The sequence below is a fragment of the Heterodontus francisci genome, chromosome 11 (genome assembly GCF_036365525.1).
Source record: "Heterodontus francisci isolate sHetFra1 chromosome 11, sHetFra1.hap1, whole genome shotgun sequence".
Classification (NCBI taxonomy): Eukaryota; Metazoa; Chordata; class Chondrichthyes; order Heterodontiformes; family Heterodontidae; genus Heterodontus; species Heterodontus francisci.
The window spans coordinates 30,545,100-30,570,295 of record NC_090381.1 but is presented as its reverse complement, the minus strand read 5'-3'; the positions used below and the strand labels follow the sequence as shown (position 1 = coordinate 30,570,295).

General features: G+C 46.5%; 1 protein-coding gene across 5 annotated transcripts in view; it reads right to left on the bottom strand.

The window, feature by feature from the left end:
- kif1aa (kinesin family member 1Aa) overlaps positions 1–25,196 on the bottom strand; it is a 520,143-nt gene that overhangs the window by 95,874 nt on the left and 399,073 nt on the right. For 3 of the 5 annotated variants that reach the window (XM_068041901.1, XM_068041902.1, XM_068041905.1), the window contains 7 exons: positions 23,683–23,828; positions 22,523–22,732; positions 20,164–20,235; positions 18,565–18,689; positions 10,404–10,547; positions 8,458–8,650; positions 5,512–5,630 (listed from right to left, as the gene is read on the bottom strand). In XM_068041901.1, coding sequence (XP_067898002.1) covers positions 5,512–5,630; positions 8,458–8,650; positions 10,404–10,547; positions 18,565–18,689; positions 20,164–20,235; positions 22,523–22,732; positions 23,683–23,828 — 1,009 coding nt within the window. Of the gene's footprint in view, positions 1–5,507; positions 5,631–8,457; positions 8,651–10,403; positions 10,548–18,564; positions 18,690–20,163; positions 20,236–22,522; positions 22,733–23,682; positions 23,829–25,196 lie in introns of those variants that run through there. The other 2 variants (XM_068041903.1, XM_068041904.1) reach the window with 1 other exon arrangement.

Below are 25,196 nucleotides of genomic sequence, written 5' to 3'. Positions count from 1 at the left end.
CACCCCTCACTATAACACTGTCTGATATACCAAACACCCCTCACTATAACACTGTCTGATATACCAAACACCCCTCACTATAACACTGTCTGATATACCAAACACCCCTCACTATAACACTGTCTGATATACCACACACCCCTCACTATAACAGTGTCTGAGATACCACACACCCCTCACTATAACACTGTCTGATATACCAAACACCCCTCACTATAACACTGTCTGATATACCAAACACCCCTCACTATAACACTGTCTGATATACCACACACCCCTCACTTTAACACTGTCTGATATACCACACACCCCTCACTATAACACTGTCTGATATACCCCACACCTCTGACTATAACACTGTCTGATATACCAAACACCTCTCACTACAACACTGTCTGATATACCACACACCCCTCACTATAACACTGTCTGATATACCCCACACCTCTGACTATAACACTGTCTGATATACCAAACACCCCTCACTATAACACTGTCTGATATACCAAACACCTCTCACTACAACACTGTCTGATATACCACACACCCCTCACTATAACACTGTCTGATATACCAAACACCTCTCACTACAACACTGTCTGATATACCACACACCCCTCACTATAACACTGTCTGATATACCACACACCCCTCACTATAACACTGTCTGATATACCACACACCCCTCACTATAACACTGCATGATATACCCCACACCTCTCACTACAACACTGTCTGATATACCCCACACCTCTGACTATAACACTGTCTGATATACCACACACCTCTGACTATAACACTGTCTGATATACCACACACCTCTGACTATAACACTGTATGATATACCCCACACCGCTCACTACAACACTGTCTGATATACCCCACACCTCTGACTATAACACTGTCTGATATACCCCACACCCCTCACTACAACACTGTCTGATATACCCCACACCTCTGACTATAACACTGTCTGATATACCACACACCTCTGACTATAACACTGTCTGATATACCACACACCTCTGACTATAACACTGTCTGATATACCACACACCCCTCACTATAACACTGTCTGATATACCACACACCTCTGACTATAACACTGTATGATATACCCCACACCCCACACTACAACACTGTCTGATATACCCCACACCTCTGACTATAACACTGTCTGATATACGATACACCTCTGACTATAACACTGTCTGATATACCACACACCCCTCACTATAACACTGTCTGATATACCACACACCCCTCACTATAACACTGTCTGATATACCCCACACCTCTCACTACAACACTGTCTGATATACCCCACACCTCTGACTATAACACTGTCTGATATACCACACACCTCTGACTATAACACTGTCTGATATACCACACCCCTCACTATAACACTGTCTGATATACCACACACCCCTCACTATAACACTGTCTGATATACCACACACCCCTCACTATAACACTGTCTGATATACCAAACACCCCTCACTATATCACTGTCTGATATACCACACCCCTCACTATAACACTGTCTGATATACCACACACCCCTCACTATAACACTGTCTGATATACCCCACACCTCTCACTACAACACTGTCTGATATACCCCACACCTCTGACTATAACACTGTCTGATATACCAAACACCCCTCACTATAACACTGTCTGATATACCCCACACTCTCACTATAACACTGTCTGATATACCAAACACCCCTCACTACAACACTATCTGATATACCCCACACCTCTCACTATAACACTGTCTGATATACCAAACACCTCTCACTACAACACTGTCTGATATACTCCACACCTCTGACTATAACACTGTCTGATATACCAAACACCCCTCACTATAACACTGTCTGATATACCCCACAACCCTCACTATAACACTGTCTGATATACCAAACACCCCTCACTACAACACTGTCTGATATACCCCACACCTCTGACTATAACACTGTCTGATATACCAAACACCCCTCACTATAACACTGTCTGATATACCAAACACCCCTCACTATAACACTGTGTGATATACCAAACACCCCTCACTATAACACTGTCTGATATACCAAACACCCCTCACTATAACACTGTCTGATATACCACACACCCCTCACTATAACACTGTCTGATATACCAAACACCCCTCACTATAACACTGTCTGATATACCACACACCCCTCACTATAACACTGTCTGATATACCAAACACCTCTCACTATAACACTGTCTGATATACCAAACACCCCTCACTATCACACTGTCTGATATACCAAACACCCCTCACTATAACACTGTCTGATATACCCCACACCCCTCACGATAACACTGTCTGATATACCAAACACCCCTCACTATAACACTGTCTGATATACCCCACACCCCTCACTATAACACTGTCTGATATACCAAATACCCCTCACTATAACACTGTCTGATATACCAAACACCCCTCACTATAACACTGTCTGATATACCCCACACCCCTCACTACAACACTGTCTGATATACCAAACACCCCTCACTATAACACTGTCTGATATACCACACACCCCTCACTATAACACTGTCTGATATACCACACACCCCTCACTATAACACTGTCTGAAATACCCCACACCCCTCACTATAACACTGTCTGATATACCCCACACCCCTCAATCTAACACTGTCTGATATACCCCACACCCCTCACTCTAACACTGTCTGATATGCCCACACCCCTCACTATAACACTGTCTGATATACCAAACACCCCTCAGTATAACACTGTCTGATATACCACACACCCCTCACTATAACACTGTCTGATATACCCCACACCCCTCACTATAACACTGTCTGATATACCACACACCCCTCACTATAACACTATCTGATATTCCCCACACCCCTCACTCTAACACTGTCTGATATACCACACACCCCTAACTATAACACTGTCTGATATACCATACACCCCTCACTATAACACTGTCTGATATACCAAACACCCCTCAGTATAACACTGTTTGATATACCACACACCCCTCACTATAACACTGTCTGATATACCACACACCCCTCACTATAACACTGTCTGATATTCCCCACACCCCTCACTCTAACACTGTCTGATATACCACACACCCCTAACTATAACACTGTCTGATATACCCCACACCCCTCACTATAACACTGTCTGATATACCAAACACCCCTCAGTTTAACACTGTCTGATATACCACACACCCCTCACTCTAACACTGTCTGATATACCACACACCCCTAACTATAACACTGTCTGATATACCCCACACCCCTCACTATAACACTGTCTGATATACCACACACCCCTCACTATAACACTATCTGATATTCCCCACACCCCTCACTCTAACACTGTCTGATATACCACACACCCCTAACTATAACACTGTCTGATATACCCCACACCCCTCACTATAACACTGTCTGATATACCAAACACCCCTCAGTCTAACACTGTCTGATATACCACACACCCCTCACTCTAACACTGTCTAATATACCACACACCCCTCACTATAACACTGTCTGATATACCAAACACCCCTCAGTCTAACACTGTCTGATATACCACACACCCCTAACTATAACACTGTCTGATATACCCCACACCCCTCACTATAACACTGTCTGATATACCAAACACCCCTCAGTATAACACTGTTTGATATACCACACACCCCTCACTATAACACTGTCTGATATACCATACACCCCTCACTATAACACTGTCTGATATACCAAACACCCCTCAGTATAACACTGTTTGATATACCACACACCCCTCACTATAACACTGTCTGATATACCACACACCCCTCACTATAACACTATCTGATATTCCCCACACCCCTCACTCTAACACTGTCTGATATACCACACACCCCTCACTATAACACTGTCTGATATACCAAACACCCCTCAGTCTAACACTGTCTGATATACCACACACCCCTCACTCTAACACTGTCTGATATACCACACACCCCTAACTATAACACTGTCTGATATACCCCACACCCCTCACTATAACACTGTCTGATATACCACACACCCCTCACTATAACACTGTCTGATATACCAAACACCCCTCAGTCTAACACTGTCTGATATACCACACACCCCTCACTCTAACACTGTCTGATATACCCCACACCCCTCACTATAACACTGTCTGATATACCACACACCCCTCACTATAACACTATCTGATATTCCCCACACCCCTCACTCTAACACTGTCTGATATACCACACACCCCTCACTATAACACTGTCTGATATACCAAACACCCCTCAGTCTAACACTGTCTGATATACCACACACCCCTCACTCTAACACTGTCTGATATACCCCACACCCCTCACTATAACACTGTTTGATCTTCCACACACCCCTCACTATAACACTGTCTGATATACCACACACCCCTCACTATAACACTGTCTGATATACCACACACCCCTCACTATAACACTATCTGATATTCCCCACACCCCTCACTCTAACACTGTCTGATATACCACACACCCCTAACTATAACACTGTCTGATATACCACACACCCCTCACTATCACACTGTCTGATATACCACACACCCCTCACTATAACACTGTCTGATATACCAAACAGCCCTCAGTCTAACACTGTCTGATATACCACACACCCCTCACTATAACACTGTCTGATATACCACACATCCCTCACTATAACACTGTTTGATATACCCCACACCCCTCACTATAACACTGTCTGATATACCAAACACCCCTCGTATAACACTGTCTGATATACCACACACCCCTCACTATAACACTGTCTGATTTACCACACACCCCTCACTATAACACTGTCTGATATACCACACATCCCTCACTATAACACTGTTTGATATACCACACACCCCTCACTATCACACTGTCAGATATACCAAACACCTTGGGGGAATTGGAGTTGGGTGGTAATTTAACCTATAAACAAATGGCATGTTTGGTTGAGTGGGTAGCTAAACTCTGAGAAATCTGTTTCACAACCCAAGTCCTCTCTACTCTGTGCATTTCAGGCTTCATCTGAGGCCAGAAGATGAACAGGCAACCAATCAGCACCAAGGGCCTTTAAATGTGATAATGAGGCTGCAAGCCTCATTGTCATTCTGTTTTTCAACTTTAACTGCTGTCAGTCAGGGTTCCCAGGCCTCAGGAAACCTGGCAGCTGTATCGAGGAGCAGATTTGCCTTCAGACCCACCTCCTTGATCCAGCTGCCTGCTTAAGGAGCATCTGTTATTGGGCACCTCCCCAATGACCACCAAACCCATCTCCCCATGCTCCACCACTGCAACCCCCCACCCCACCTCCACAGCTCGTGGAGGAATCCTCAATTCCGGATTCCTGCAGTTTTTGACGAATCTGCTCTCTGCAGGTAAGTAAAAATTCTGCCCCTTGTGTGTGATTTACCTGATTGATCCGGCGAGAAGGGGGTTGAAGGCGTAGAGCCAGTCTTGCATCTCTTTATCATTGCAGGCTTGCAGCAGAATTCCACGGTGCTCAGTGCACACAGCAAACGTGTTCGGTGTCTGCAACAATGAAAATGGCAAAGGAGCAGTCAGAAATTACTGCAAGTCAGAAGAGCATCCCAACACATGGACTGAACAGGCTTTAAAGAAATACTCAGCCTGCTGCAGAATTTGTCAGTCTCGCCTTGGGCAAGCACTGTCAGGATACCAGGTGTTTCCCTCAGGAAGAGAAACAAACATTAAAGTTGCAGGCCGAACAGTTCTGTTGAACAGCTGGGATAGCCCTGCCTTCCACCAACATTCCTTCATTTGCTTTCGATGGACATGAAGAAAAGGACAACAATGAATCCCAGCATCTGTCTGTTGTGTGTTGCTGTTGTAGTAGTTGCTGTTGTAGCATAGCTAGGGCATTGTCGATAAACTCTAGGAGTCTAGATTAGGTCAACTAATAACTATTATATATACATTACTATCTACACTCTCCTCAAGCCTGCTTAGCTAGATTGTTCATGCTGCTACTCTCTTCTTCCAAAGCCTATTACCATGTGACTAATACATCATAATCTCTACAGGGGAGGTCTTGCTCTCACTGTCTCTAACATTAACCCTTAAATGTCCTTATACTACACTGTCAACACTCCGTAACCAAGCAGGTGATGATTTGAGGACCAAGGCAACATACAGTATCTCTGTCCATGTCATAGGTGAACTTTAAGTGGGCTGACAGCCCGAGGAAAGGAGGCCTGCAGTCAGTCACAGTCTGGGAGGGTGGGTGAATAGTCAAACAAACTGAGGGGGGTGAAGAGTCAGTCCCAGTCTGAGATAGATAGATAGTCACATTCTGGAAAATGGGGGTAGTTGGTTCGTCACTGTCATTGTGGAGGGGTGAACGTTTAATCACAGTGTGGGGGAAGGGTGAATGGTCAGTCACAGTGTGAGGGTGGGGTGAACTGTCAGACACAGTGTGGGGGAGGGGTGAAACGGTCAGTCACAGTGTGGGGGAGGAGGGGTGAATGGCCAGTCACAGTGTGGGGGAGGAGGGGTGAACGGTCAGTCACAGTATGGGGGAGGGGTGAAACGGTCAGTCACAGTGTGGGGGAGGAGGGGTGAATGGCCAGTCACAGTGTGGGGGAGGAGGGGTGAACGGTCAGTCACAGTATGGGGGAGGGGTGAACGGTCAGTCACAATCTGTGGGTAGGGGTGAACGGTCAGTCACAGTCTGTGGGTGGGGGTGAACGGTCAGTCACAGTCTGGGGGTGGGGGTGAACGGTCAGTCAAAGTCTGTGGGTGGGGTTGAATGGTCAGTCACAGACTGGGGTGGGGTAAACGGTCAGTCACAGTCTGTGGGTGGGGGTGAACGGTCAGTCACAGTCTGTGGGCGGGGGTGAACTGTCAGTCACAGTCTGTGTGTGGGGTTGAATGGTCAGTCACAGACTGGGGTGGGGTGAACGGTCAGTCACAGTCTGGGGTGGGGTTGAACGGTCAGTCACAGTCTGTGGGTGGGGGTGAACTGTCAGTCACAGTCTGTGCGTGGGGTTGAATGGTCAGTCACAGACTGGGGTGGGGTTGAATGGTCAGTCACAATCTGTGGGTAGGGGTGAACGGTCAGTCACAGTCTGTGGGTGGGGGTGGGGTTGAACGGTCAGTCACAGTCTGTGGGTGGGGTTGAATGGTCAGTCACAGACTGGGAGGGGGGGTGAATGGTCAGTCACAGTCTGGGGGAGGGGGGAATGGTCAGTCACAGTCTGGGGTGGGGTGGGTTGAACGGTCAGTCACAGTCTGTGGGTGGGGGTGAATGGTCAGTCACAGTCTGGGGGAGGGGGGAATGGTCAGTCACAGTCTGGGGTGGGGGTGGGGTGAATGATCAGTCACAGTCTGGGGTGGGGGTGGGGTGAACGGTCAGTCACAGTCTGTGGGTGGGGGTGGGGTTGAACGGTCAGTCACAGTCTGTGGGTGGGGTTGAATGGTCAGTCACAGACTGGGAGGGGGGGTGAATGGTCAGTCACAGTCTGGGGGAGGGGGGAATGGTCAGTCACAGTCTGGGGTGGGGTGGGTTGAACGGTCAGTCACAGTCTGTGGGTGGGGGTGAATGGTCAGTCACAGTCTGGGGGAGGGGGGAATGGTCAGTCACAGTCTGGGGTGGGGGTGGGGTGAATGATCAGTCACAGTCTGGGGTGGGGGTGGGGTGAACGGTCAGTCACAGTCTGTGGGTGGGGGGAATGATCAGTCACAGTCTGGGGTGGGGGGTGGGGTGAACGGTCAGTCACAGTCTGGGGGAGGGGGGAATGGTCAGTCACAGTCTGGGGGAGGGGGGAATGATCAGTCACAGTCTGGGGGGGGTGGGGGTGAACGGTCAGTCACAGTCTGTGGGTGGGGGTGAACGGTCAGTCACAGGCTGGGGGAGGGGGGAACGGTCAGTCACAGTCTGGGGGAGGGGGGAATGGTCAGTCACAGTCTGGGGTGGGGGTGGGGTGAACGGTCAGTCACAGTCTGATGGTGGGGGTGAACGGTGTCACAGTCTGTGGGTGGGGGTGAACGGTCAGTCACAGTCTGTGGGTGGGGCTGAACGGTCAGTCACAGTCTGTGGGTGGGGGTGAACGGTCAGTCACAGTCTGGGATGGCGGGATGGATGACCTCAGGCAGTGTGAGGAGTAAAATGTAATTGATACTGTATTTAATCTAACATTGTTGCAGAGAGGTGGGAAATTATTCCAAACTTTCATGATGAAACGTGAGAGATGAGCAAGGAATCTTCAGCAGGGGAAAATCAAACTGGTGTGATAGGGGCTCATGCACCTTGTCTACCTGCAACACCACAGTGGCACTTCGGCTGTGAGCTCAGCACTTGACTATACTCCTATAGAATGAAGGAGGGAGATTTCAGTACCTTAAGCATGGCCTGCTGGTCCTCACTGTACTCCACCTGTGCAGCTGACAGGTTAAGGATGGCCCGCTCCACTGTGTCCTTATCGGTGTTGTAAATGTAGACGTACGGCCGCCGTACAACCACGTAGCGCTTCACCCAGCCATTGGTCTGGGGCTCCAGGAAATGCAGGGTTCCTTTCTTTGACACGATTGGACTGGAAGATAACAGAGAATAATATATTAGGGAACTCCTTCCACACACACACCTCACTGCAAGACAAGCTATGCACTGGCACAGGTCTCCTCTTACAGGATCTCATCCAAATAGGCTGCCTAAATCGACAAGGGGTGAGTGGGCAGGGGAAGGCAGTATTTTGGCACAGGCTTAAAGGATCTCCATGCAACAGGTTGATTCTGGCAAACTGCCAGGCTCAGTTGACTCTGTTGGGTGACTGGCATGGGAGTGGTCAATAAATTACCCAGAGAGAGGCCCAGAAAAGCCAGGTTGCTCAGGTGTGTCACACTCTCACCTGGTTTCAGAATACCCAAGATCAGGCCACTTGCCACTTCTCTGAACTTATGCCACAGAGCTCTATATAGAACTGTGGTTAGACTGCATCTGGGATACTACCTTCAGTCCTGAACACCACAACTCAGGAAGGATATATTGGCTTTGGAGGGCAAATTCACCAGAATGATACTCAGGCTAAAAGAGTTACATTATAATGAGGACAGGTTGCACAGACTAAGCTTGTATTGCCTTGAGTATAGAAGATTAAGGGATGATCTACTTGAGGTGTTTCAGAGTTTTAAAGGATTCGGTAGGGTAGATAGAAATTATTTCCTCTGGTAGAGTCCAGAACAAGTAGTTAACCTTAAAATTACAGTTTGCTGTCAGGGGTGATCATGAAGCACTTATTCAGACAAAGGAGAGTGGAAACCTGGAATTCTCTCCCCAAAAAGCCACTGAGGTTGTGGGCCAACTGAAAATTTCAAGCAAAAGCAAAAACAAAATACTGCAGATGCTGGAAATCTGAAATAAAAACAGCAAATGCTGGAAATACTCAGCAGGTCTGGCAGCATCTGTGGAAAGAGAAGCAGAGTTAACGTTTCAGGTCGATGACCTACCATCAGAACTGGAAAAAGTTAGAAATGTAATAGGTTTTAAACAAGTGAAAGGAGGGAGCATGGAAAAAGAACAAAGGGGAAGATCTGTGATAGGATGGAAGACGGGAGATTAAATGACAAAAGAGTTGGTGATGCAGAACCAAAGGGACTGGTAACGGGACGAGTAAAGAGACAAAAGATGTGCCTAGAGGAGATGCAAGTGGCAGAATAATGAACCGCTGCAGTCCTAAAAGCAAAAACAAGAGAAAAACAAGAATAAAACCAAAACCTGCAAAGAAAAAGGAAACAAAATGGGGGCAGAGATTATTATTCAAAATTTCAAGACTGAGATTGTTAGAATTTTGTTAGGTAAGGGTATTGAAGATTATAGAGCAAAGGTAGGTGAATGGAGTGAAGATACAGATCAGCCATGATCTAACTGAATAGCAGAATAAACTCGTGGGGCTGAATGGCCTATGGCCCTATGTTTGTCAACTACAAAATATGTGTGCCAGAGGCAGATTTTGGAGTCTTCCTTCCTGTTGTGGAGGGGGATGGTGGGGGGGAAGGGTTTCCAACAGGCACCTGTATTTATAAGGGGTCCATGGATAGCAATGAGGAGCAGGAACCCACCCAAGCTAACACCACTAAGTCTAACTGTGACACCTCCTACAGCTGCCCGAGCTAAGGCAGGGTAACTGAACACAGACAATCCGGCTTGCAAGGCTCAGTACCACACTGGAGAATATAATACATTTTAGAAATACAGAAAGGAGCTTGACACCATTGGCAAAGGCTGACTGATATTGCTGATGCTGCGTAAGTCTGCAAAATAGAGAAGAGGTCACTTCATCGCCATACCTCACTCTAATCTCCTGGATATCAGCTACAAACATGCGAGTGCTTCCCTTCTCGTCCTTGCCCTGCACAGGTGATTTCTTAAGTTCACCGTCTTGTAGTGATTCAGGATCAGGACTGATCGCTCTGGATTGGGTCTCGGGGGTCCTGGTACAAAGATTAAAATATTTTAAAAATGTAACCTCCATCATCAAACATGTTTTGGTCATCAATTCCAGAGATTGATGACTTTTTCTATTCATTCACAGGATGTGGACATTGCCAGCAGTTATTGCTAGTCTCTCATTGCCCTTTATTGAGTAGTTTATTAGGCTATGTCAGAAGGCAATCACATTGCTGTGAGTCTGGAGTCACAGGTAGACCAGACCAGGTAAGGACCAGGTAAGGACAGCAGATTTCCTTCCCTAAAGGACATTAGTGAACGAGCCAAGCTTTTAAAGTGACAATTAAGTGATGATAGCTACAAATTTCTGATTTCTGATTTATTTATTAACAGAATTTAAACATCCCCATGGTGGGATTTGAAAGCAGGTCTCCAAACCATTCGGCCAGGCATCTGGATTACCAGTCCAGGAACATAACCATTGTGCTACATTTCATATAATATGCTACAAAAGGAAAATCATCCTGGCCTCTGACCGATACTTTTATATTTTATACTAATTCCCTTCCTTCTCTATCTCATTCAAATAACCAATCCACCCAAAGAGAATCTATTCTTTTCATCACCATAAAAACCTCAATCACATCACATTAAAGTCTATGCTTCTCCAATGAAAAACTCCCCAGTTCCCTGAGCAGACCCTGATATCTAAAAGCCCATTACAAAGGTAACAGACTAATGACATTTCTTGGATCTTTGCCAAGGACTTGATGGTCATGAAAGGACGAAAATTGAACTCATTTTAAATAAGATACAACAAAGCCTCATATATCTAAGTACTGAAATTCTAATTTCATATTGAACAGTCCTAGTAACACTAACATTTTCTGAAATGCCACAGACCCCTCACTATAACACTGGAATAGCCCACACCTGCGACTGTAACACTCTCTGATATACCCCATACCACTCACAGTAACACTCTGCGAAATACCCCAAACCCACTCATTGTAACACTCTGCGAAATACCCCAAACCCACTCATTGTAACACTCTGCGATATACCCCATACCCACTCACTGTAACACTCTGCGATATACCCCATAGCACTCACTGTAAAACTCTGCGAAATACCCCATGGCACTCACTGTAACACTCTGCGATATACCCCATACCACTCACAGTAACACTCTGCGATATACCCCATACCACTCACAGTAACACTCTGCGATATACCCCATACCACTTACTGTAACACTCTACGATATACCCCAAACCACTCACTGTAACACTAAGCGATATACCCCATACCACTCACAGTAACACTCTGCGATATACCCCATAGCACTCACTGTAAAACTCTGCGAAATACCCCATGGCACTCACTGTAACACTCTGCGATATACCCCATACCCACTCACTGTAACACTCTGCGATATACCCCATACCCACTCATTGTAACACTGCGATATACCCCATACCCACTCACTGTAACACTCTGCGATATACCCCATACCCACTCATTGTAACACTCTGCGATATACCCCATACCCACTCACTGTAACACTCTGCGATATACCCCAAACCCACTCACTGTAACATTCTGCGATATACCCCATACCCACTCACTGTAACACTCTGCGATATACCCCATACCCACTCACTGTAACACTCTGCGATATACCCCATACCCACTCACTGTAACACTCTGCGATATACCCCATACCCACTCACAGTAACACTCTGCGATATAACCCATACCCACTCATTGTAACACTCTGCGATATACCCCATACCCACTCACTGTAACACTCTGCGATATACCCCATACCCACTCACTGTAACACTCTGCGATATACCCCATACCCACTCACTGTAACATTTTGCGATATACCCCAAACCCACTCACTGTAACACTCTGCGATATACCCCAAACCCACTCACTGTAACACTCTGCGATATACCCCATACCCACTCACAGTAACACTCTGCGATATACCCCATACCCACTCACTGTAACACTCTGCGATATACCCCATACCCACTCACAGTAACACTCTGCGATATACCCCATACCCACTGACTGTAACACTCTGCGATATACCCCATACCCACTCACTGTAACACTCTGCGATATACCCCATACCCACTCACAGTAACACTCTGCGATATACCCCATACCCACTGACTGTAACACTCTGCGATATACCCCATACCCACTCACAGTAACACTCTGCGATATACCCCATACCCACTGACTGTAACACTCTGCGATATACCCCATACCCACTCACAGTAACACTCTGCGATATACCCCATACCCACTCACAGTAACGCTCTGCGATATACCCCATACCCACTGACTGTAACATTCTGCGATATACCCCATACCCACTCACAGTAACACTCTGCGATATACCCCATACCCACTCACTGTAACGCTCTGCGATATACCCCATACCCACTCACTGTAACACTCTGCGATATACCCCTTACCCACTCACAGTAACACTCTGCGATATACCCCATACCCACTCACAGTAACGCTCTGCGATATACCCCATACCCACTCACAGTAACACTCTGCGATATACCCCATACCCACTCACTGTAACATTCTGCGATATACCCCATAGTACTCACTGTAACACTCTGCGATATACCCCATACCCACTCACTGTAACACTCTGCGATATACCCCATACCCACTCACTGTAACACTCTGCGATATACCCCATACCCACTCACTGTAACATTCTGCGATATACCCCATAGCACTCACTGTAACACTCTGCGATATACCCCATACCCACTCACTGTAACACTCTGCGATATACCCCATACCCACTCACTGTAACACTCTGCGATATACCCCATACCCACTCACTGTAACACTCTGCGATATACCCCATACCCACTCACTGTAACATTCTGCGATATACCCCATAGCACTCACTGTAACACTCTGCGATATACCCCATACCCACTCACTGTAACACTCTGCGATATACCCCATACCCACTCACTGTAACACTCTGCGATATACCCCATACCCACTCACTGTAACACTCTGCGATATACCCCATACCCACTCACTGTAACACTCTGCGATATATCCCATACCCACTCACAGTAACACTCTGCGATATACCCCATACCCACTCACTGTAACACTCTGCGATATACCCCATAGCACTCACTGTAACACTCTGCGATATACCCCATACCCACTCACTGTAACACTCTGCGATATACCCCATAGCACTCACTGTAACACTCTGCGATATACCCCATACCCACTCACTGTAACACTCTGCGATATACCCCATAGCACTCACTGTAACACTCTGCGATATACCCCATACCCACTCACAGTAACACTCTGCGATATACCCCATACCCACTCACTGTAACACTCTGCGATATACCCCATACCCACTCAAAGTAACACTCTGCGATATACCCCATACCCACTCACTGTAACACTCTGCGATATACCCCATAGCACTCACTGTAACACTCTGCGATATACCCCATACCCACTCACTGTAACACTCTGCGATATACCCCATACCCACTCACTGTAACATTCTGCGATATACCCCATAGCACTCACTGTAACACTCTGCGATATACCCCATACCCACTCACTGTAACACTCTGCGATATACCCCATAGCACTCACTGTAACACTCTGCGATATACCCCATACCCACTCACTGTAACACTCTGCGATATACCCCATAGCACTCACTGTAACACTCTGCGATATACCCCATACCCACTCACTGTAACACTCTGCGATATACCCCATAGCACTCACTGTAACACTCTGCGATATACCCCATACCCACTCACTGTAACACTCTGCGATATACCCCATACCCACTCACAGTAACACTCTGCGATATACCCCATACCCACTCACTGTAACACTCTGCGATATACCCCATACCCACTCACAGTAACACTCTGCGATATACCCCATACCCACTCACTGTAACACTCTGCGATATACCCCATAGCACTCACTGTAACACTCTGCGATATACCCCATACCCACTCACTGTAACACTCTGCGATATACCCCATACCCACTCACTGTAACATTCTGCGATATACCCCAAAGCACTCACTGTAACACTCTGCGATATACCCCATACCCACTCACTGTAACACTCTGCGATATACCCCATACCCACTCACTGTAACACTCTGCGATATACCCCATACCCACTCACTGTAACATTCTGCGATATACCCCATAGCACTCACTGTAACACTCTGCGATATACCCCATACCCACTCACTGTAATACTCTGCGATATACCCCATACCCACTCACTGTAACACTCTGCGATATACCCCATACCCACTCACTGTAACATTCTGCGATATACCCCATAGCACTCACTGTAACACTCTGCGATATACCCCATACCCACTCACTGTAACACTCTGCGATATACCCCATACCCACTCACTGTAACACTCTGCAATATACCCCATACCCACTCACTGTAACATTCTGCGATATACCCCATAGCACTCACTGTAACACTCTGCGATATACCCCATACCCACTCACAGTAACACTCTGCGATATACCCCATACCCACTCACAGTAACACTCTGCGATATACCCCATACCCACTCACAGTAACACTCTGTGACATACCCCATACCACTCACTGTAACACTCTGTGATATACCCCACACCCACTCACAGTAACACTCTGCAATATACCCCATACCCACTCACTATAACACTCTGCGATATACCCCATACCACTCTGTAAGACTCTGCGATATACCCCATACCCACTCACTGTAACACTCTGCGATATACCCCATACCCACTCACAGTAACACTCTGCGATATACCCCATACCCACTCACTGTAACGCTCTGCGATATACCCCATACCCACTCACTGTAACACTCTGCGATATACCCCTTACCCACTCACAGTAACACTCTGCGATATACCCCATACCCACTCACAGTAACGCTCTGCGATATACCCCATACCCACTCACAGTAACACTCTGCGATATACCCCATACCCACTCACTGTAACATTCTGCGATATACCCCATAGCACTCACTGTAACACTCTGCGATATACCCCATACCCACTCACAGTAACGCTCTGCGATATACCCCATACCCACTCACAGTAACACTCTGCGATATACCCCATACCCACTCACTGTAACACTCTGCGATATACCCCATACCCACTCACAGTAACACTCTGCGATATACCCCATACCCACTCACTGTAACGCTCTGCGATATACCCCATACCCACTCACTGTAACACTCTGCGATATACCCCTTACCCACTCACAGTAACACTCTGCGATATACCCCATACCCACTCACTGTAACACTCTGCGATATACCCCTTACCCACTCACAGTAACACTCTGCGATATACCCCATACCCACTCACAGTAACGCTCTGCGATATACCCCATACCCACTCACAGTAACACTCTGCGATATACCCCATACCCACTCACTGTAACACTCTGCGATATACCCCATAGCACTCACTGTAACACTCTGCGATATACCCCATACCCACTCACAGTAACACTCTGCGATATACCCCATAGCACTCACTGTAACATTCTGCGATATACCCCATACCCACTCACTGTAACATTCTGCGATATACCCCATAGCACTCACTGTAACATTCTGCGATATACCCCATACCCACTCACAGTAACGCTCTGCGATATACCCCATACCCACTCACAGTAACACTCTGCGATATACCCCATAGCACTCACTGTAACACTCTGCGATATACCCCATACCCACTCACAGTAACACTCTGCGATATACCCCATACCCACTCACTGTAACACTCTGCGATATACCCCATACCCACTCACAGTAACACTCTGCGATATACCCCATACCCACTCACTGTAACATTCTGCGATATACCCCATAGCACTCACTGTAACACTCTGCGATATACCCCATACCCACTCACTGTAACACTCTGCGATATACCCCATACCCACTCACTGTAACACTCTGCGATATACCCCATACCCACTCACAGTAACACTCTGCGATATACCCCATACCCACTCACAGTAACACTCTGCGATATACCCCATACCCACTCACTGTAACATTCTGCGATATACCCCATACCCACTCACAGTAACACTCTGTGACATACCCCATACCACTCACTGTAACACTCTGTGATATACCCCACACCCACTCACAGTAACACTCTGCAATATACCCCATACCCACTCACTATAACACTCTGCGATATACCCCATACCACTCACTGTAAGACTCTGCGATATACCCCATACCCACTCACTGTAACACTCTGCGATATACCCCATACCCACTCACAGTAACACTCTGCGATATACCCCATACCACAAACTGTAACACTCTGCAATATACCCCGTACCCACTCACTGTAACACTCTGCGATATACCCCATACCACTCACAGTAACACTCTGCAATATACCTCATACCCACTCATTGTAACACTCTGCGATATACCCCATACCACTCACTGCAACACTCTGCGATAGACCCCATACCACAAACTGTAACACTCTGCAATATACCCCATACCCACTTACAGTAACATTCTGCGATATACCCCATACTACTCACTGTAACACTCTGTGATATACCCCATACCCACTCACTGTAACACTCTGCGATATACCCCATACCACTCACTGTAACACTCTGCGATATACCCCATACTACTGACTGCAACACTCTGCGATATACCCCATACCACAAACTGTAACACTCTGCAATATACTGCATACCCACTCACAGTAACACTCTGCGATATACCCCATACCCACTCACTGTAACACTCTGCGATATACCCCATACCCACTCACAGTAACACTCTGCGATATACCCCATACCCACTCACTGTAACACTCTGCGATATACCCCATACCCACTCACTGTAACACTCTGCAATATACCCCATACCCACTCACTGTAACACTCTGCAATATACCCCATACCCACTCACTGTAACACTCTGCAATATACCCCATACCCACTCACTGTAACACTCTGGAATATACCCCATACCCACTCACTGTAACACTCTGCGATATACCCCATACTACTGACTGCAACACTCTGCGATATACCCCATACCCACTCACTGTAACACTCTGCAATATACCCCATACCCACTCACTGTAACACTCTGCAATATACCCCATACCCACTCACTGTAACACTCTGCAATATACCCCATACCCACTCACTGTAACACTCTGCAATATACCCCATACCCACTCACTGTAACACTCTGCAATATACCCCATACCCACTCACTGTAACACTCTGGAATATACCCCATACCCACTCACTGTAACACTCTGCGATATACCCCATACCCACTCACAGTAACACTCTGCGATATACCCCATACCCACTCACAGTAACACTCTGCGATATACCCCATACCCACTCACAGTAACACTCTGCGATATACCCCACACTGCTCACTGTAACATTCCCTGATATACCCCCAAATCCCCTACTGTAACACTCTCTAATATTTCCCACATTCCTCATCATAACCGATATTCAATAGTGTAACACAACTGCTCATTTTAACACACCAACATATCTCATTATAATGCTGTTTTATGTAGCCCATGTCTTTCGCTGTAACAATCCCCAATATACCCCACACACTTCAATATAGCATTCTTAATTCACCTTACAGTACTACACTCTCTGATATGTCTCACACTTCTCACTACCGCAGACTCTGATATACACTACACTTCTCACTGAAACACTCTCTTATATAGCTCACACCTCTCAATGTAACAGACACTGGCATATCCCACAACCCTCATTGTATCACTCTCTAAACATGGGCTCCCTGTTAAGGACTGATTGCATCCTGACACCTGTTCAGGAGGGAGTTCCTCACCTCACGTGTTATTCGCAGGTTACTGTGGGTGTCAGATGGTGCATAAAGAACAGTTAGAAATCTATTAGAAAACATGGCCTCGAACCTGAGCTCTGAGGAGATGTACTGTCCCTCCAGCAAAGAGGGACAGGTAGAGGAGGGGGGCAGTGTGGTGCTGCTCAGCGTGGAGAATGACATGTCTCTTGTCAGTGTGACGGACATCTCAGATATCTGAAAAACAGGAAGAAAAGCAGCATAATGTTTCGCACCAGCTTCTTATGGTCACCTTTTACTTTGAACAATCTTCCTCACTTTGATGCTAGTCTCTCTGTCCTTTTCTTCCCTTCCCACCTCCTTCCAAAGACAGCCATGCTTACTGGAGTTCAGCTCCATGGAGGTCAGTTGCTGCTGCACTGTGCCTCATCATTCATGTGAGAGGCTGAAATATATTCAACCATTAGGGCATCACAGTTGAGCCCAATATCCAAACCAGCACTCCTAAGGGATGGGAACCCGGGTTGATTGTTTTCCCCTCTGTTGCAGTGAAGGATCCTGGAGGCCAACTGCAGCAATCCCACTTATGCAATGGCTCAGTAAACTACTTCCATAGAACTAAGGCAAATGTACCACATTTGGTGCACTCTGTCTGTGTCAGCACTTTGCTAAAGCAATTGAAAATACCTCGTTCTCCTCAAACTTTTTCCGCAAGAAACGTTTGTTATTAATCCCAATGTGGATGGGAACTTCTGTTTACTGACTCTCCATTTCCTCTTGATGTCCTTCACACTGACACCAGTAAGATAACATACAAATCGAGACTCCTGGTCACAACTGCAAAGGACTGTCTGTACCCTTGACTATAGAATTTCTCACTATTACCACTCTCCTATTCTGGTCTACCATCCTGTCACCTCTTGGATAGTCCTTTGCTCCATGATGCTGCAGGACTGAGCTCCTTTGAGCTGCCGTCACTGCCCACCTCATACTTGGCCAACATTACATGTCTATGGGGCATTTCCAGTAACTCAGGCTACCCTACATCTTTGAGTCAAGTCACCCTCTGATAGTCACCCTACACTATCCCAAATGCCCTGAACTGTCCAGACTTGCTTCTTGGGTGACCACATTCTGGAGATGTACAATCCAGAAATCCATCATTCTTTCCGATTCTGTCAAATGTGGCCAATGGCTCCCAATCAGAGAATCACTCTTCACCTCTCTGTTTCAACCAATTAATCACCTATTATTGCCAAAAACAGCCCTTAGTTAGCCTGCCAAATTAACAACTTTAAACAACTGTTAACATTGAAAAGCTAAAATGAAGTAAGTTAAAATAAATTAAAAATATATAAATAAAAATTCCAATACTTATGTCCCAGTCAATCCCACACTGCTCTGGCCTTTCACATTTCATTGGCCTCTTGTGGCTCACGACAAACGGAAAATTAAATTAAATACCTCCTAGCCTGAGGGACAGTGCATTGATTCCCCACATTATTTGTTTAAATGGATCAATTGACCTTTATTTAGTTTCTAGCCACGTCATAAAGAGAAAATACATCCAAGGCTTGTTATCCAATAGGGCCCCCTCCTCACACATGCACAGATGCGCGCAAACGCACATGCACACACACGCTCCTCCTAAATAGGGTGTGGTACTCTGATCTCAATTTAGGTTAAACTGACACACTATTTCTCAACATACCTTGCTCTCGCTGGCACTGATACAGACATGGCTGTACTCCCTGTTGAATGTGTGGGATAGGAGTCGGAGGCACTGGAAGAGAGAACAACATCCATGAGTTTCTGGTTAAGTATTTTTTCAAATTAACCTTTCTACTCACTGCCAACCTGGTTTTCTCCAGGTAGCAATTAGTACCCTTATGGTCAGCACCTTTGCCCTCTGTAGACAATGCTACCCAACAATCAGCCAATGGCAGTTCTTTACTGCACACCTCCCCTAGCAACAGTCCTGCACTGTACCCTTTCCCTAACAATAGTCCTGTACTATGCCCCTCCCCCCGCAACAGTCCTGTGTTGTACCCCTCCCCCACTGACAGTCCTGTACTGCACCCTGTCCCTAGCAACATCCTGTACTGTACCCCTCCACTATCAACAGTCCTATACGACATTCCTCCGTTATCAATGATTTTATAGCAGAGCACTTGGAGAACAGTGGTAGAATCGGGCAGAGTCAGCATGGATTTATGAAAGGGAAATCATGCTTGACAAATCTACTAGAATTCTTCGAGGATGTACCAGTAGAGTTGATGAGGGGGAGCCAGTAGATGTGGTTTATCTGGACTTTCAGAAAGCTTTCAACAATGTCCCACATAAGAGATTAGCGTGTAAAATTAAAGCGCATGGGATTGGGGGTAGTGTATTGCGATGGATAGAAAATTGGTTGGCAGACAGGAAACAAAGAGTAGGGATAAATGGGTCTTTTTCCAAATAGCAGGCAGTGACTAGTGGGGTACCTCAGGGAACGGTGCTAGGACCCCAGCTATTCACAATATACATTAATGATTTAGATGAGGGAACTAAATGTAATATCTCCAAATTTGCAGATGGCACAAAACTGGGTGGGAGGGTGAGTTGTGAGGAGGATGCAGAGAGGCTTCAGGGTGATTAGGACAAGTTGAGTGAGTGGGCTAATGCATGGCAGATGCAGTATAATGTGGATAAATGTGAGGTTATCCACTTTGGTAGCAAAAACAGGAAGGCAGATTATCATCTGAACGGCTATAAACTGAGAGAGGGGAATATGCAATGAGACCTGGGTGTTCTCGTACACCAGTCGCTGAAGGTAAGCATGCAGGTGCAACAGGCGGTAAAAAAGGCAAATGGTTTGTTTGCCTTCAGAGTGACAGGATTCGAGTAGAGGAGCAGGGATATCTTGCTGCAATTATACAGGGCCTTGGTGAGGCCACACCTGGAATATTGTGTGCAGTTCTGGTCTCCTTATCTGAGGAAGGATGTTCTTGCTATAGCGGGAGTGCAGCGAAGGTTTACCAGACTGATTCCTGGGATGGCGGGACTGACATATGAGGAGAGATTGAGTCGGTTAGGATTATATTCGCTGGAGTTCAGAAGAGTGAGGGGGGATCTCATAGAAACCTATAAAATTCTATCAGGACTTGACAGGGTAGATGCAGGAAGGATGTTCCCGATGGAGCGGGAGTTCAGAACCAGGGGTCATAGGCTAAGGATACGGGGTAAACCATTCAGGACTGAGATGAAGAGAAATTACTTCACCCAGAGAGTGGTCAGCCTGTGGAATTCGCTACCATAGAAAGCAGTTGAGGCCAAAACATTGTATGTTTTCAAGAGTTAGATATAGCTCTTGGGGCGAAAGGGATTAAAGGACATGGGAGGGGGGGAAAGCGGGAACAGGTTACTGAGTTGGATGATCAGCCATGATCATAATGAATGGCAGAGCAGACTCGAAGGGCCGAATGGCCTACTCCTGCTCCTATTTTCTATGTTTCTATAAACATTCCACTGCCCACTACTTTAGTCACCTCTTCAAAAAATTCAATCAAATTCATCAGGCATGACCCACCCTTTACAAATCCATGCTGGCTCCTCAAGGTGTTCAGTCACTCTATGCTTAATTATGAGTAATTGCCTGACAACAGATGTTCGGCTAACTGGTCTAATAATTCACTGGCTTCCATGCGTCATCTTCGTTAAATAGCGGAGTGACATGCGGAATTTTCCAACCTAAAAGAACAGTTCCTGAATTGACAGAACTTTGGAAGATTATAGTTAGGGCATCTGCAATGTTCTCACCTACTTCTTTTAAAACTGCGTAGAGGGAGCAGTACTCTGCAACTTACCTGTGTTATACCTGTCTTGGGAGTTTTGTTGGTGACACTGGGGTAAAGAGTGGAAAATGGTACCATTCCATTCACTGGTATCCTTCACTGTGATGAGAACATGAATTTACTAAAATGATTCTGGACTGAAATTACGTTCTATTAACAAGCAGCCAACAGCTCAAGCCTCATTCCTTTGACCTCAGTAATGTGCAGCACGAGAGGGAATGCTCCTTGGCTCCTTACCTTAGCTGCTAATTCTTTCTGGCGCTCGGTGGTGGTATAGGTGGAGGTCGGCATGTCATTGCTTCCTGTCGAGTGCAGGCTGTACGTTGAGGAGATGCTTTGGGATTCGCTCAGGTCCTCGCTTGTGTATGAGGACACCGAATCACAGCCCGACCTCAGCGTGCTCTCCAACTTCTCACGCAGTAGCAGGTAGTGCCGGGTCTTTTCAACCTGTAGACAGCGAAACATGCAGGAATCTCACCGAATAACTTACACACCTCAAAATATGACTGCCTTCTGCAAGGACAAGGACCCCACCATCCCTACCTCTCCCTATAAGAGAGGGTGTCTAACCTTCAGGACCGCCATCACAGCATGAGTTGCACCATCAGAGAGAGACAGGGGTTTCACACTCAGGTCTGTAACCAGAGACAGGGAGATTTCACTCTCAGATGCACTATCAGAAAGGGAAGGCCAGACTTTATCTTTGCGACGCTGTTGGCGATGCCGTCCCCTTTAAGGGACAGGATCCCACCCAAAGAGCTGCTGGCCAATCAGAGGGCTGGCAGGTCAGCAACAGTACCAGCAACGCCACTGAGAGCGATGGCCACTGCTTGAATGCAGGAGGCCCAGGACCAGCAGCAGCCATGGAGGCCTGGAGTGCCGGTAAGTGGGGCAGGCTCACCGGGTCCAGCGGCAGGGGCAGGGGCAGGGGCGGGGAGCGCGGGGTTGGTTGTTGAGGGCAGGGGAGTTAGATTTTGGTGCAGGGGTGGCCTTTGCTGCTGGGGACCCTGCGTGGGCCACAGGTTGCCCAAGCAGGACGGTTCCCCACCCCCCAGCCCACAGCCCACAGGGATGCTGCTTGGTATTACTGGGCGGCCTCCCCTTGTGGCTGAAAGCATCCCCCCAACTGCTGGTAAAATGTCACCAGTGGCGGGAAGAGGCCCTTAAGCAGCTATTAATTGACCTGTACTCACACATGATGCAAGAACACTTGGTGAGATACTGAAGGGCAGCCAGTGCCTCTGGAACTCATATCCCAGCAAGGGTCAGTTCATTCAGGAGAGGAGGGGAAGAAAATATCATCTCATTAAGGGCGTTGGGTAAAGTCCACATAAAGTTCATAATCACCCGAGTCCCATCATCTGAGGCGCCATTGCCTTGTTACGGGATTACTATACCTCTTGTAACAGGCTGAGTTTCTCTAATTCCCATTGGTGGTCCAGAATGAGGCTGTCACTGCGAGGCCGCCAGCCCGCCAGATTCTCTTCCCCGCGGACGTAGGCGACCGAGGTGTCGAGGACCCGCCTGCGTCTTCGCTGCATGCCTGTTAAGGATACAATGTCTCAGTGCCGCTGTAAGCCACAAAACAAAGGTGGAACTGATTCATTGAACAGAGACCAGCAAAGCTCCAACTGGACAAGGGCCAGAACATCGTGTGAACCTCAGTCCCAGCAACAGAAGGACCCTAATAGAGTATGCCTGTGGAACACTCACGCAATACGAATTTATGAACTGTAAATATGAACTTATGAAATATAAACCCAAAACAAACGTTCCTGTAAAAAATGGAGTTGAGAGGTCAAGTGACCATTTTTTCTTCTGCCAATACACATGGCACTGCAAGAACCCCGAGCTAATTTTCATGTCAGGACAAGTCTTGGTGAAGTCATTAAAATGCAACTGACCTTTCTGGACATATCTTTCAGAAGTTATGAAAATGCAAACGACCCTTCTGTGGTAATGGCTGCATTTCTCCAACTAATTAAAAAAACACTGGGTTCACAATACTGTTGCACAGTCTTTGACTCCAAATTTGAAATCCAGAAAATGGGTGTGAAAAAAAACTATTTTATCAAGATGGTATGTGGATGAGTGATACCAGCACTCCATTGTCTGACAATGACCTAACCATCAGAAATTATTTATGAGGACGATGAAAAGAGATGCTCCGGTCACATGACAGAAACTAGGTTTCCAGTAAGGGGTTTTAATAAGTCTTATTCTGGGCAGACAGAAACAGAAGAACATCTATGCCACTGAAGAGAAAAGACCTTGCCTAAAACCACCAGCTCGAAGCCACATGTAGGCAGTGACTCGAGTTGGCCCTGAACTCTCCACCTGAGGAACCGTACCAGGGCTTTGCCATTGAACCTTGACTGTAGTATAACAAGAGAAATCTGCTTCTATGAACACAGAATAACAGCGAATCTGTCCTCCTTAACCTCCAAAGCTTTTCTTCATTGGACAAAAAAAAGGATTACAGGCCTACATCATTTCAAGTCTTCACCCCGGGGAAAAGCAAGTGTAACACAGAACTCTTGAAATCATAAGACCTGAACGCATGCTACTGTTATAATCGCAATCTTTTCTTGAGTGTGTGTATCTGTATGAGTGTCAGAGTGGGTATAGTTACGTATATATTTGGGTGTTGAACAATAAACATTTATCTTTCTTTCAAAACTTGTAAGAGAATCTGTCATTTGTCTGTTCCTAACAATTAAAGCATTCAGTAGCTAAAACACTTTTTTTAAACGCGCTGTCTTCGATCAGTCGAGCAGTGAAAAGGGGGAGCCATTGCTATTATCTCTCTCCTGTCCACAACACCTGTCACTGGTGGAATTTGTAGGGATTGGCAATGAGCTTACTTAATTTAAACGAATTTCAGTGAGATTCCCGTATTTCCAATTTTGCT